The sequence below is a fragment of the Euleptes europaea genome, chromosome 15 (genome assembly GCF_029931775.1).
Source record: "Euleptes europaea isolate rEulEur1 chromosome 15, rEulEur1.hap1, whole genome shotgun sequence".
NCBI lineage: Eukaryota > Metazoa > Chordata > Lepidosauria > Squamata > Sphaerodactylidae > Euleptes > Euleptes europaea.
The window spans coordinates 52,837,317-52,852,995 of NC_079326.1; the positions used below are offsets into that span (position 1 = coordinate 52,837,317).

The 15,679-nt window shown below is 43.7% G+C and overlaps 1 protein-coding gene across 1 annotated transcript in view; it reads right to left on the reverse strand.

Moving 5' to 3' along the window:
• Positions 1-15,679, reverse strand: part of UNC80 (unc-80 homolog, NALCN channel complex subunit) — a 142,662-nt gene that overhangs the window by 64,600 nt on the left and 62,383 nt on the right. The window contains exons 25-27 of the mRNA XM_056861558.1: positions 12,247-12,380; positions 7,214-7,379; positions 1,291-1,494 (exon numbers count right to left, since the gene is read on the reverse strand). Coding sequence (XP_056717536.1) covers positions 1,291-1,494; positions 7,214-7,379; positions 12,247-12,380 — 504 coding nt within the window. The remainder of the gene's footprint in view (positions 1-1,290; positions 1,495-7,213; positions 7,380-12,246; positions 12,381-15,679) is intronic.

The window sequence follows — 15,679 nt, forward strand, 5'->3', positions numbered from 1 at the left end:
CAAGTAGCTCCAAATGGAACTTAAAGGATTTAAAACCATTCCTTTAATGGCCAACCCCACTGCCGCCACCAACTTGCCCCTTTTCTATGCCCTTCTTTATTAGCTGGACTGGTAATTACAAGCATAATTCTTAACTACCATCCATCGGACAACTAATCAGGGGCGAGCATTGCTCCCTTTTTTCTGGAAGAGGGGAGGGTCAGTAGAGTGGAAGGAAAATCCTCGCATCATCAAGATGCTCGAAATTATTGGTTTCAGTGATCTGCATTGACTGGGCTCTGTGTTTTCGTTTTTGTATTTTTTTAAGTCAGCAAATATATAACCCCTGCAGCTACAGTACATTGGCTACAGCTGCATCCGCCACAAACAAGTTACAGCCATATTAGGGCCTGTCGGAGGATGAAAGGGGAAAAATCCTGACCCCTACTAGAGAACAAAGGCCGGGGAGTGCTCACTCTGACCCCAGAGGTTCCCGAATTTGTCGACTGCCAAAGGGCCGCCCAATTTTGCCAGACCTTGAGCTCAGAGTTTGCCGACTGGGGGCTGTTACATTAAAGCTAGGAAAGACTTGACTTAATCCAACTGGTGGTTCTCCACCCCCCCATTTTGAAGAGGACAGGTAGCTAGCGAAGCTCTAGTTTCCCTGCCGAAGAGAAAGAGCATGGGCAATGCCACTGAGACCAGCAAAGTGAGAGAGGTTCAAGTTCAGGGTTTCTCTGTTCCTGACTTCTTCTTTTTCTATAAGAGAACTCCAGAGGTAGTCATAGTTTGGAGGTTCGCAAGCACACATATATTTATATCTCATACAACGCAGGATATATACACCCACTGTATATATACATAGGTCTGTGCACAGTGCATAACATTGATATGAGATATGTATATATATATCACGATATCATCGATATCATATATGCCGCACATATATAATCGATGACACTTTTATATATACCTTCCTAAGCGTGGCATGCATTCCGTTGGCAAATGCCTGCATACTGAGTCCATGCACCAGACATTTAAGGGGACTTGACATCCTCGGAGTGGAACGGAACAGACTACCTAGTGCACCGGGGGCCCAGATTCAAACTGGGTCCTCGCCGGGCATTTAAGTCATGCAGAAAGTGTGAACTCCTGGATTCAGCTGGGTCTAGATGGAGGTCTGCCTGGCCTACCAGCCCTTCTCCTGCTTTCAAGGGGTTTCCTCTCCTAGGTGAGCGCAGGTCGCTCGCAAGCTCAAGATGCGGCTCCATCCTCCCGTTCCCTTTTTCGAGCCCGGCTCATCTATGTTACCTATGTCAGTGACAGTGTCCCTGCTGTGGGACAGCTGAAGGTCCTCATTCTCAGACTCTGAGTCCTGACGGGATAACTTGGTGCTCTTTAGGCTGCCGGCCCGGCGAATGCTGGACAGGGAACCCCCTTTCTTCACCCGGAAACTGCGGGTTCCTTTTATCTGGAGCAAGCGGGAGCCTCCTATCCTGATCTTCCTGCTGGGAACTGCATTAAAAGAATAAAAGAGGACTTTTTCCCCCTTAATTTCCCCCGATTTAGAGATATAATAAATATAGAAATTGTCGTTGTAATCGTCGTTATACTCTTAACCCACCCCACCTCCCACCCCTGATTTGCAGCCCCCTTTTCCTTCTCTCGAGGAAGACCGGCAAAAGGCTCCCTCCAAAGCCAACGCCAATGCAGCTCCGTTAATCATCCAGTCCGGGACGCCTTCCAGGAAGGCAAGAACACGTTTCGTGTGGATTCCTCAGATACTCGTTACCCCCTAAATGCAGCCATTAGGATCAAGGAAACACAGGGTACGATGCGAAGCTGGAAGCCCCATGGCTCAACAAAGAAAGTGACTCTTTGCGTCCAACAAGTTGCTCCAGATTTGTCCGGGAGCAAGCCGAAGGACCAAATTGTCCTATTTCGGTGTCTGCCAAAACGACTTTTGCTATTGCACCTACACCAATTACAGACAAGGCCTAGGGCGAGACTACCCTCCTGCTAGCCCAGGGGTGTTCAGACCTTGTTACAGGATCATTAAGAATCCAATCATGCAGCCATCAAGATTGGAAATAGGCTGCCCGCTTCCTTCAGCTAGGAGTCAGCTTCGCTTATCCGGTGCGGACATTACCTTTCCATTAATCGCCGTCTTTGTACCTGAAATCCCCCAGAGTTCTACAGAGAAAGTAACAACACGTGGTCCTGCTCATTTGGACAGATCAGAAGCTTTCAGGCATTAAAGACATCTGTGGATGTTGCTGCTGGTTCATGAGCACGTAAATATGGGATGGGTAGAAGCAACGATCGATCGTTTGCATGTTGTTCTCCACTTAGCTTTAATGCAGCACATGGCATTAAGCAAGTCCAAATGTTGCAACACTCAGTCGAACTTAAAAGATATAGTGCCAGTGTAGTGGTTAGAGTGTCGGACTAGGATCTGGGGGACCCAGGTTCGAATCCCTGCTCTGCCATGGAAGCTTGCTGGGTGACCTTGGGCCAGTTACATTATCAGAGCCTAACCTACCTCACCAGGGTTGTTGGGAGGATAAAATGGAAGAGAGGAGAACAACGTCAGCTAATTAGGTCCCCATCATGGAGAAAGTCGGGATATCAACAAAGTAAATAAATAAATATATGAACATACTTCCTAGGGGCAATGTGGATAAATTATAGGTCTATCTGTTTTTTTAAGGGTGAAGGGAAGAGCTGAGGAAAGATATATCTAGATATCATAGATCAGGGTTTGGGAAGATGATTTCTACCGATTTGATATTGGAGAGACAGAACAGCCAGGAAATATCTTGGCCTGAGTGAGGTCAAGTGAAGCAAAATGTGTGTATGTGGCGGGGAGGGGGGGGGGACTCTGTCCAGGAGCTCTTTCCATTTACTGATCACCAGATCAAGGCCACAGGATGCTACACCTGTGACACTGACTCACCTTTTTACTATGCCCTCAAAAGCTACAATGTGAGGTTTGTTTAGATCCAATATGTTTCCAACAGTAAATACGACCTTAGAGCTAATTCACACACAGTATTTCTGCAGTCATTCATGAAAGTGTGTGAACATGAGAAAAGCACCAAATAGCTTCCCAACAGGCCTATAATCTCACACAGCTTGTTAGAGAACTAATTGTGTATATTATGCTATCTGCATGGGTGTGCAAACAAGGAAGGGGCTGATAGAAGTCCTTTCAGGTCTACGGACTTGAGTGCAGAAAGCACACATATTCTCACCACTGTTGTAGCCCAATGGAGCATTATGTAGGGCATCTAATAATGCCTTTAGAGGTATTGCTAACTTTGGAAATCCTTTACAATTATATGCAAAGAAACCCCCAGGGTTCCTTGAGTTATTTGGAGATAGAGATTAGAGAATCACGGTAGGACATCTCTAGTAACTATTAAAATGAAATTCAAGATCACAAACAGACAATGTGCAGCAGATTTATTGAGCCCCAAGTAGGCCACCTTGCATGGTGGGTGGACTATATTTGGCTTGGCAAAGGCTTGTCGTAAGATTTAGGCTTAAGTGCTAAATGGGGAACCACGATCTCTTGGTAAGGTTGCATAGGATCAATGTACAGATGCTGGCCATCCTGTTATATTAAATACATAGTTTGAAAGTGTATTGGATAGGCAGGAAGTGATCTGGAAAACTCTGGGGGAGGGATATCAGCAAAAGCTGAAGCAGGCAGCAAAACAATTTCATTGGTGGGTCATAACAAATAAAATGCTGGAAGGTTCTGAACACATGAAGCTGCCTTATACGGAATCAGACCCTCAATCCATTGAAGTCAGTCTTGTCTACTCAGACTGGCAGCGGCTCTCCAGGGTCTCAGGCAGGGGTCTTTCACATCACCTACTTGCTTGGTTCCTTTAACTGGAGATGCCGGGGACTGAACCTGGGACCTTCTGCATATCAAGCAATTGCTCTGCCACTGAGCCACAGTGCCTCTGAGGTCCAGGAGCAGATCTACAGCAGGTTTTCTATTGATAATTAGCACCTATGGGTGGCCCTTATTTGGACTGAATCGATCATAGTATTAAAAAGGGAGAAGGGGCCTAGAGATCTTCCAGCCCAACCCTCTGCACCATGCAGGTTGACCCAAAGCAACCCTGAGAAATAATAATCCAACTTCCCCTTAAACACCTCCAAGAAGGGAGAACCCCCAACCTCTTGGGCAACTGATTCCACCACTGTACTGCCCTTATTGGAGTACGGGTGGATCGTAAGTTAAATATGAGCAGCCAGTGTGATGCAGGGACAGAAAAAGCTAATGCGATCTTGGGGTGCATCAATAGAGGCATAACATCCAAATTGCAAGAGGTCATAGTACCACCATACACTGCATTGGTCAGGCTGCACCTGGAGCATTGTGTGCAGTTCTGTAGGCCTTACTTCAAACAGGATGTGGACAGAATTGAATGGGTGCAGGAGAGCAACGAGGATGATCAGGGGCCTGGAAACCAAGCCCTATGAGGAAAGACTGAGGGAGTTGGGAATGGTCAGTCTGGAGAAGAGGAGGTTGAGGTGGGGGGGCAGGATTGCTCTCTTGAAGTATTTGAAGGGCTGTCACTTAGAGGAGGGAGGAGCTGTTCCTGTGGGTTTAAATTGCGAGAGGAAAGGTACCGGCTGGATATTAGGGGGGCATTTTTTACGGTAAGTGTTGTTTGACAGTGGAATCAGCTACCTAGGGAGGCGGTGAGCTCCCCCTTGCTGGCAGTCTTTAAGCATAGGCTGGACAAGCACTTGTCAGGGATGCTCTCAGTTGATCCTGCATTGGGAGGGGGTTGGACTGGGTGGCCTGTGTGGCCCCTTCCAGCTCTGTGATTCTATTGTTAAGAAGGTTTTCCTAATATCCCATTGATATCTCCCACCCATAATTTAAACCCATTAACACGAGTGCTGTCTCCACTACCAATGTGGGAAGGGGCTGTAGCTAGCTGGAAGAGCCTCCACTTTGTATGCAGAAGGTCCCAGGTTCAATCCTTGACATTTCCAGTTAAAAAGGAGTAGGCGATGTGAAGGACCTCTGCATAAGACCCTGGAGAGTAGACAATACTGACCTTGATAGATCAATAGGCTGATTCAGTACAAGATAGTTTTCTGTGCATGGATAACTGGAAAAGTTACCCATCCTCCTCTAAACGACAGCCCTTCAAATACTTGAAAGGAGTAGCCCTATCTCCCCTCAACCTTCTCGTCGCCAAGCCGAACATTCCCCATTCCCGCGGCCTTTCCTCATAAGACATTCTGCACAATCTTAAACAGAGTTACTCCAGTCTAATCCAACTGAAATGGGCTTAGATTGGGGTAACTGTCCTTAGGATTGCATTGTTAGTTTCCAATTCTCTAATCATCCTAGCTGTCCTCCCCTGGGGCCATGGCATAGAGAAGGGTTTCTAGCTCCAGATCGGGAAATACTGGGAGACTTTGGGGCTGGAGCCTGGGGAGGGTGGGGTTTGGCGTGGGGAGGGACTTCAGTGGGGTATAATGCCATAGAATCCACCTTCCAAAGAGGCCATTTTTCTCCAGGGGAACTGATCTCTGTTGTAATAGCAGGAGATCTCCAGCCACCACCTGGAGGTTGGAAACCGTAACCAAGGGTCTGTTTCTGTATTAGGCATAAGACTCCATTTTCCCTTCCAATTTCCTAACCTGAAATGGCCTCCCAAAAGCTGCTGTTTGTTAAACAGGGGGTGGAGGATACAGGCAATGTACAGGCAATATAAATGTTTTACCTAACATGCATGGATCTTCCAGTGAGTCATCTGGTTTGACCCACACTGTGACTAGATTTATAGGGTTGGATCCTATGACTCTCTTGTGCTACATTGGAGCCTTTCATTGCCTTCTACCAAGGCTTTGTCTAACAGAGACAGACAAAAACAGAGAGACTTTTCTTAATTAGAGGACAATTCTTCATTACAGGAAGTCTTTCTCTCTCAAAAGAAGACTCAGCAAAAGAAAGTCATAGGATCCAACCCAATGTTTTTTGTTAATGGTATTGCAAATCATCTGGCCTGACCTGGATGGCCCAGGCTAGCCTGATCTCGTCAGATCTCAGAAGCTAAGCAGGGTCAGCCCTGGTTAGTATTTGGATGGGAGACCACCAAGGAAGTCCAGGCTTGCTGTGCAGAGGAAGGCACTGGCAAACCACCTCTGTTAGTCTCTTGCCATGAAAACCCCCAAAAAGGGTTGCCATAAGTCGGCTGCGACTTGACGGCACTTTACACACACACACACACACACACACACACACACACACACACACACACACTGCAAATCACAACTTCTTATTCCTTTAAAGCCATTACTGCCTGATTTCTTCATTGCAAAGCCACTGAAAGTGATTTTTGCCATTATTCTATACTGTTATCTCATAACCCGGGGTACCATTTCCGTCCGCAACAGCAGTTTAAGCAACTCTTGACTGCGTTTCGTATTGCAACACTTGAACTGTAACAGAGAATGACAATTCGAGGTTTTGTTGGTCGTTTCGCATGAGATGGCGTTACAAGGACAAACATTCTGCTGCCTGAGCGACCACAGTGAGGTATGTCTTGACGTTACACATCATATTTTGGGAGTAGCCATTGAGAGCCACATAGCAGATGCTCTTTTGTGTGGGTGGCAGCAAAAAAAACTTAGGGAGCAAGCTAATGAATTCTACGACCTGTCGTATCACTTCCGGGTTCGATCTTTGGGAAGAAAGACCTCTCTTTTTTCCATTTGTGGTATAAGACCACATTAAAAGACGACTGGAATGCTTACTTCAGTAAATTTGGTTTCAACACAGTGGATAGGAACATGATCTTAAGTGCTACTGAAACCACAGGCTTGTAGCACCAGTCAACGTACACTGGTTTTCTCTGTTTTTCGACATCCGAGTAGAAAACGTAGAATTTCATTGGATTTTGGCACACCAGATCAGTCTGTGAAAACAGACATCCACTAACATTTCAGTTTGGGGGACCAAACGCAGGCACGCTTCCTCAGAAGTAAATTCTGCCGAAGCGAAGGGGCCTTTGCCGGGTAGAAATGGGCTTAGGACTGAAATCCCCCCCGAAAGAAACTTTCCTTTTTATATTGAGATGCTAGAGACAGTTCAGCCATGTAGCTCCATGGTTTCCTGACTTATAATACAGTAAAGCCCAGCACCAAATATTAGGGAAGGGGAAGACAGTTGAAAGCTTCAGTAGGGTTGACCAACCTTTCTTCTCCTCACAACCCGCGTCGGATTTCAGGGTGTGGCTGCTGCTGTGTAAGGAATCTTTGGAATCATCGTTCTCGTCCAGAACCCCGGCAAAGCTGATCTTCCTCTCATACCTGTGACGATCCATCTCTGGATCCAAGCGCAACCTACAGCTCTCCAGATCCTACAACAATGCGTAAACCACAGAAGTGTGTTCATCGACTAAGGCTTCCTTTTGGTATACAAAAAGCTTCGGGCAGAAATAGACATTGTGGGTAGTTCCATGATCCTTCCCCCCACCCAAATATGGCTGGTGAGGCTGCAAATGTGGCAGATGGCATATTTCACTGTTCTGCCTTGCCCTCACTTTCTGGAGTTGTTTTTATCTCCACTGGAGAAAAACAGTTGTGAGTACCCGTCAGTTTCCCTCATCATAAATAAAAGCAGGTTGGGGGACAATTTTTGAAGGGGAAATTCACATTTCTCTTCCAGCTTTCCACCAAGAAGCACCAGGGTCCATGTTAGGGTTGCCAACCTCCAGGTGGGGCCTGGGGACCTCCCAGAATTGCAACTGGTCTCCAGAGATAGTTCAACTTGAAAAAATGGCGGCTTTGGAAGATGGACTTTATGGCATTATCCCTCCCCAAACCCTTCCCCAAACCATGCCCTCTCGGGGCTCCACCCCCAAATCTCCAGGAATGTCCCAACTCAGAGTTGGCAACTCTAGGCCATGGAGTCCATGGAGTTATCTCATTCACAACAACCATGTAAGGTTAAGCCGAGAAAGAGTGATTCAGGATGCTTCAAAACAGAGTCAAAGTTCAAACTCAGGTCTCCCCACGTGTATAGAGTGCCATCCTAAGCAGAGTTTCACTTTCTGAAGCCCATTTAAGTTGATATGATTAGCAGGATATACCTCTTCTTAGGTTAGCACTGTAATGGATAGAATAGAAACTTGTACAATCATATCAGTCCATACCAAATCCAACATCAAAAACAAAATCCATGTAACACATTTTATCTGACCAACCAATTTAGCACAAAATTGTGACAGTGTAACAATCCTAAAAACATTTTCCTAGGAGTAAGCCCCATTGAATAGACCTGAATCCTGCTAAGTGTTTTTAGGATTATCCTAAGCAGAGTTACATCCTTCAAAACCTATTGATTTAAATGGACTTAGAAGCGTATGACTCTGCTTAGCCTGTTAGCTACCAAACCATAGTAGTTCTCATTTTTGTAGTGGCTTTTGACACTTCAATTCAAGCCCCTCTGACTTTACCAACATTGCAATCGATTTTAGTTCATTTTCAACTTCCAGACCTTGGGTTGAGAAGAAATTATAGATGAGGGTGATACCAGGGCAGGTAATCAGTTATTATCATGCATGCATTTTCGGACAGTCAGAGGTTGCCTCGCTCTCCCTGAGCGTTTCTGCATGTTTTGTCCATATTTTCTGGATGCTTAAAAGGCCATTTAAAAGATTTGTGATTAAAATCCCCACCAACTGAGTCTATTCTGTTTAAGTGTAATGGCAGTTTTTATTTCGAAGATTAGCATGTTTTAATTTTGGATATTTTTTTTCTTAATTGTGTTAAAAGTTGCATACAAAAAAATGAGAGTTATCCTGCTGATTAAAGAGCAACACTAATTTAATTTGACAGTGTAGTATAAGGCATGGTTGCCCACTATCCACAAACAAATACACAAAAAAAACCAAAATTTGCTGCCCTTTAAAACAGCTAGATTAGATTCCAGTGGCATCAAAAAGACTAAGGTCATTTATGCATGGGAGTTTTACCGGAGGTTCATTGCTTGCTGGACCCACACTTTCCTGTTGGGAATCTATGCACCAGCAGTCTCCAAACTCAAATCAAGTCCCTGCTCCTTGAAATGCTGCTTTGTAACTGGCTTACTTTGTAGTACTTAATGTGAGAGAAAATCCCCCCCACCCAATTGCCAAATAAAAAGGCATTTTAAGAAGAAAAAACTGAGCAATCTCAAAGGAGGGGGGCGAGGAGAAATCCAAATCTTAAAAAGCCTTTCTTTTGCTCAAAAAGAGCTCAGAGGAAGCATTTGAATCCCCGCCTCTTTATATCCTGCTTTGTAACTGGCTGTGAAAGAAACCAAGCTTGCATGCCCCGCGCTTTGCATTATGCATGGTAGGGTTGCCAGGTCTTTGGAAAAGTGAACATTAGGAGGACCAAGAGGAGAAAAAGATGGATTAATGTAGTCTTGGCAGTTAAAGTTTTTTTTTTTTTTAAAGGAATCAACTTGTTAGCTGCTTAGTCCTTTGAGCAAGAAGGAGCAAGTCAAAGAAGTTCAGTTTAGAAAAAAACATTCCCTTTTGAAAGTAGCTTTTATTTTACATTGGATTCAACTCTACGTCTCAAAAATATTAATTATATGTTATTCTGTTGCTAGTTTAGCATTCAAAAAGCAGGCTTTCTCACTCCACCTAATTGTCTTGAAAAACAGCAGGATCTTGAATCTGTCAGATTTTTAATCAGCTTAATATTTAGTTGACAAAAAAAGCTTAGCTTCCCGCTGGCCCTAATTACTTACAAAGTTTTTGATTCCAAATGTAATTACTGCAGCGCATCTGGTATTATTCTGTATTCTCATGCAGTTGTTGACTGAATTAATCATCAGGCAAACAAATAATTTACAAACACAAGTGGCAAAGTTCCATTTCTGTTCCATCCTTCTTTAGTATTTATATTTTAACAAATCCCATATTTGAACAACACTTTTGGAACCCTGGAAAATTGCCAGTCATAACTTGCCATACTAAAATTCACAAATTTTACACCCTGTTAATTTGCATCTCGATCAATTTTCTTGTTTTACCACTCACTGCTTAACAATTATATTTTAATGATCACTGTGTACCAAGTTTATGTTCATTTTGCCATACTATTCCATTCCATATCTGGTCTATCTTCTATTGTTGTGAATCTACCTAACCTTCTTGCTCCATTTCTTCTTCACAAGGTAGTTGTGAAAATAAAAACGAGATACGTCTAGATCAGTGGTTCCCAACCTTTTTTTGACCAGGGACCACTAGGGCTTTTTTGTTCGGTGCAGGGACCCCAAGGTTCAAAATAAAAATTCAGAGAATTTGAAAATAAACTTTAATCATAACTGTTAGTTAAACATTAAACTTAGAATAATATTTGAATTTTTTTTTTATAATAGAGAACTTTTAATTGTAAATCAATGTTATTTTTGAGCTTGCATCCTTTTTACAAGCTGGGCAATTCTGGAGCTAATACTGTTGCTCAGAGCTACACAAATATCATCACTTGCTTCCAATCCATTTCTGGTCTTGTTCTTAAGTATAAGCAAAGCAGAAAACCCTTGTTCGCATAAATAAGTTGTGGAGAAGTGCATAAGATATCGCAAGGCGAATCCCCGAACTGTAGGATATGAATTTGCTTTTTTACACCAGAACTCTTCAAGAGAAACGGATTCAAACGCATCCTTACAGTGCCTATCATTTTGGAATTCAATGAGCTCTTCCTGGATTTCTTCTGCAACCTCTTCAACAGCAATACCAAAAGGATTGCGAATCAGCTTTTGGGTATCTTTTGATTCTGTTTGGTTATATTCCAGGAAGTAACAGTGAAATTCATCGACCAGCATTTGCAGATGACTTCTGATGTTGTCTTGTATATTTGCGGTGATCATGTCATCTTTACTATCATCGACCAGTGCTTTTAATGTCACAAACGCAGAATAATTGTTTTCGCCTACCCATAATTGAAGTTTGCAAATAAAGGCACAGAGTTTGTCTTCAAACATAAAAATGTTTCCCACACCTGAAAAAAATTATGTTTCCAGAACCTTGCAACTGTAAGTTTACAGTTTCACGGACCCCTGGTTTAGTTCTCGCGGACCCCTGGTGGTCCACGGACCCCTGGTTGGGAACCAGTGGTCTAGATCATGTCCTGTCCTAAGTCATTTATTCATGGGAGTTTTACCTGAGGTTCATTGCTTGCTAGACCCACACTTTCCTGTTGGGAATCTCTGCACCAGCAGTCTCCAAGCTAAAATCATGTCCCGCCCCTTTAAATGCTGCTTTGTAATTGGCTTACTGTGAGAGAAAATCCCCCCAAACCCAATTGCCACATAAAAACACAGTTTAAGAACAACAACAACAAAAAAACCCCGGAGCAATCTGAAAAGGGGGGTGGGGAGAAATCCAAGACTTGGTTTTTAAAAGCCTTTCTTGTGCTCAGAAAGAGCTCCGAGGAAGCAGGAAGCATTTGAATCCCCACCTCTTTACACGCTGCTTTGTAACTGGCTGTGAGAGAAACCAAGCTTACGTATCCTGCACTTTGCCTTATCCACAGGGATTTCACCCGGGCGGAGCTCAGGGAAGATGGAAGAGTTGGGTTAACAGAGGAATGGGAAGACCTGGACATTGCGAGGGCTGGCAGCGAGTTCATCTCTAATGGATGGAAAACTCATGAATAACTCCAAGGAACAAACAAGACAGATCGGGGGCGAACATGAGTGAAAGTACTCATGCATAAACAACCCTAGACTACTGGGACAAGGAACAAAAAAAACCCTTGCATTGTTCCCCTGCAATTCCCTAATCATATAAATCCATCTGTTCACTCCCCTCTAGACCCAATAACGCTGCATCCCTACTTGCACATAGCCTTCTCCCTTTGAGTAAGATAACCAGGCAAGTAAACTTCTATAAACCAGAAGATAATTTTTTTTCCTTCTTTCAAATAATTTTCTGGCATAGTGCAGGTTTTCTGTAAACAAAGAAGGCTACTAAATGTTGAGTGTCATTTTTGAGTTTTTAGAAGGCCACGCCAGTTCATCAATGGGTCCAAGGCCACCCCAGATACCATTATTTTAGTCTGCCAAGCCACATTTGGGGATCCTTTCCAGCCAGAAAAAGGCCGTGTTCATCTCTCGGTCTTTGATTCTGTACCTGTTAACGCAGATGGTCTCCTGAACTTTACTCGCACATTCTTATTTCTTTGCCCTTTCCAAACTGTTTGCAAGTTAAATTTTGGTCATTCGCTTACCACAAGAGGTTCGGCACGTGGCCTAGGCATATAAGGAAAAGTCTCTCGGAGGAACGTGGTGATTTCTAGGAGAAGCTGACAAGCAGCCATCTTCAGGGCAAAAGGACAACAACATTTGGTGGGGTTCACAGTACCTGAGAAGTGATATATATATATATTTGTTAAGAAAAATAACAATGGTAAAAAAATCTGGATCTGAGAACAGATGGACATCACACATGGTACACAATGCAAGCTCCATATGAAACACTGTGCTCCTTTTATACTACTCTCCTGTTTTGTTTTCTAATGATGTCGTGGGCGCTGTTATCTGATCCCATTCTCTGAAGCGTCTTCTTTTCCCACAACAGAAGGAACCCAAAGGTCTCAAAACCTAACAGTCTTAAAAGCTGCCTCAGAAGTCAAAGGAAGAAGAAGAGTTGGTTTTTATATGCTGACTTTCTCTACCTTTTAAGGGGAATCCAACCGGCTTACAATCTGCTTTTCTTCCTCTCCCCACAACAGACACAACAGTGAGGTAGGTGGGGCTGAGAGAATTCAGAAAGAATTGTGACTAGCCCAAGCTCACCCAGCTGGCTTCATGTGGAGGAGTGGGGAAACCAACCCGGTTCACCACATTAGAGCTCGCCGCTCATATGGAGGAGTGGGGAATCGAACCTGGTTCTCCAGATTAGAGTCCACTAATTTTAACCACTACATGACGCTGACTCACTGAGGAAAGGTCAATTTAACTATTTCCTCTGCAACCGTTTTCCATTCAAAATTTCCCCCTCCTCACATTTTAGTTTTTAAATGAATGTTGGGTGGGGAAATTCTATGGTTGCTAAGTGGCTGGAGAAAAGGATCCTCTTCCTTGAATGGCAGCTCTGTGGGACATTATTTACCAGGGCACATTATTTACCCCCATGCCCTGGAAAGCTTTGGCTGCCAATTATCCATCTAAGTCTCTACTAAAAGGACCGGGCATTTTTCTTCAGGCATGCTGGCAACCCTAGAAGATACGCACCCCTATGCTCTGCATCTAGTTTTTGTTTCCAGATAAATAAACTGAATTACCATGACAGAAGAACTCCTCCCATACCCTTGGGATCAAACGTTGATTCAAGAGTAACATTACAGCCAGTTTGGCCAAGGATATTGAAGGATAGCATTGTATATGTTAATTGTGTTTTTTTAGGCCAGTGTTTGTAAATGTGTGATGCCAACTAATATGGAGAATCCTCCCTCCCTACGCACACACTCATACTCTCGCTGCTTAAGCTAGAGAACCATTTTAACCCATGCAGCAAGCACATTTTATATGTGGATATAAGGTTGCCAGGTCCCTCTTCGTCACCTGCGGGAGGTTTTGGGGCAGAGCCTGAGGAGGGCGGGGTTTGGGGAGAGGGACTTCAATGCCATAGAGTCCAATGGCCAAAGCGGCCCATTTTCTCCAGGGGAACTGATCTCTATCGGCTGGAGATCAGTTGTGATAGCAGGAGATCGCCAGCTAGTACCTGGAGGTTGGAAAAAGAAAAGCTCAGTGCTGTATAGATAATGGAAGAAATCCAGACAACACTCACACAATATATATTAAAGTACTAATTTATAAAGGTGAAGGAAGGTGCAAAAGTGAACAATATATACAACAAGGTAATAACCAGATACACATATAGATATCAATAGCAGTCCAGCAGCAAAAAAGTTCAGTGTATAAATATCCTGGGAGTCAGGTAAGTCAACATCAATTCCTGAGTGTCCTGAGTAACAGGTAAGAAAAAAAATTTAGGAACAAAGTGGACAAGTGATGCACTTGTCCACTTTGAGACCTACATGAATTTCTTCTGGTCCTATGAGACTGTGTTTTTTCCTTGCACTTTATTGATACAAATAGCTGATGAAGCCATGAGCGAAACGTGATTTGGATCTAGACAACACGTCCTAACAGCTTCCCTCCGTGGCTCCTGCCTGGGACTCCGCTTTCCAGCAACTTACAAATTCTAAAGAAGTCCATATTTGAGTAAAAAAAATTTCTTACCTGTTACTCAGGACACTCAGGAATTGACGTTGACTTACCTGACTCCCAGGATATTTATACATTGAACTTTTTTGCTGCTGGACTGCTATTGATATCTATATGTGTATCTGGTTATTACCTTGTTGTATATATTGTTCACTTTTGCACCTTCCTTCACCTTTATAAATTAGTACTTTAATATATATTGTGTGAGTGCTGTCTGGATTTCTTCCAGTACCTGGAGGTTGGCAACCCTAGGGGGATACGAGTAATCCTTGAAGGGTAGTGTTGCCAGCTCCAGGTTGAGAAATACCTGGAGATTTTGGGGGAGGCTTCTGAAGAGGGTGGGGTTTGGTGAAGGGAGGGGCTTCAATGCCATAGAGTCCAATTGCCAAAGCGACCGTTTTCTCCAGGTGAACTAATCTCTATAGGCTGGAGATCAGTTGTAATAGTAGGACATATCTAGTCCTGCTACCTAAAGTCCTGGGAGACTTTGTCAAAAGCCTTTTGGAAATCCAAATACACAATGTCCACAGGCTCATTCCTGGCCACATGCTTACTGACACTTTCAAAAAAAACTCTAGGAAATCCTAGACCAGCTAGACAAACCGCAAACTAACAAGTCACAGGGACCAGACGGTATTCATCCTAGAGTTCTTCAAGAACTCAAATGGGAAATAGCTGAACTCCTAACAAAGCTATGTAACCCAGGTGAGGGTCTTCTCGGTTATGGCACCAAAGCTTTGAAACGCTCTCCCCAAGGAGATTTGTCTGTCCCCCTCTGTTGCTGTCTTTCACCAGCAGGTGAAGACTTTTTTGTTTTGTTTGGCATACCCTCGACGATTCCCTCAATGACCCCTCCTTCCTAACCAAAGTTTTAATTGCTGTTTTACGTTTTGCATGTATTTTAAGCTCTGCTTTTAATTGTTTTAACGATGTATGTTGGGTGTGTGTGTTGATTTTAACGGTTCTAAAATGTGATTTTTATCATGCATGTTTTAAATTGTTAGCCGCCTTGGGGGCCCTCATAAGGCCACAAAGGCAGGATGCAAATTTTGTAAACAAATAAATAAACAAAACTGAGGACAATGGAAATAAGTGTTAGGCTGATTCCTAGGGTTGCCAGCTCCAGGCTGGGAAATACCTGGAGATTTTGGGGGTGGAGTCTGTGGAGGATGGGGTTTAGAGAAGGGTGGGATTTCAATGCCATAGAGTCCAATTGCCAAAAGGCCACTTTCTCCAGGGGAACTGATTTATATCGCCTGGAGATCAGCTGTAATAATGGGAGATCTCCAGCCACCACCTGGAGGTTGGCAACCCTACTGATCCCCCTCCTCCACACATTTAGAAGAAGACATAACACAACAGAGCTACATCTCTCCCATCCACCCTCTCAAAGATGCAATTCTTCCAAAGGATGATTCAGCTGCATGCAAT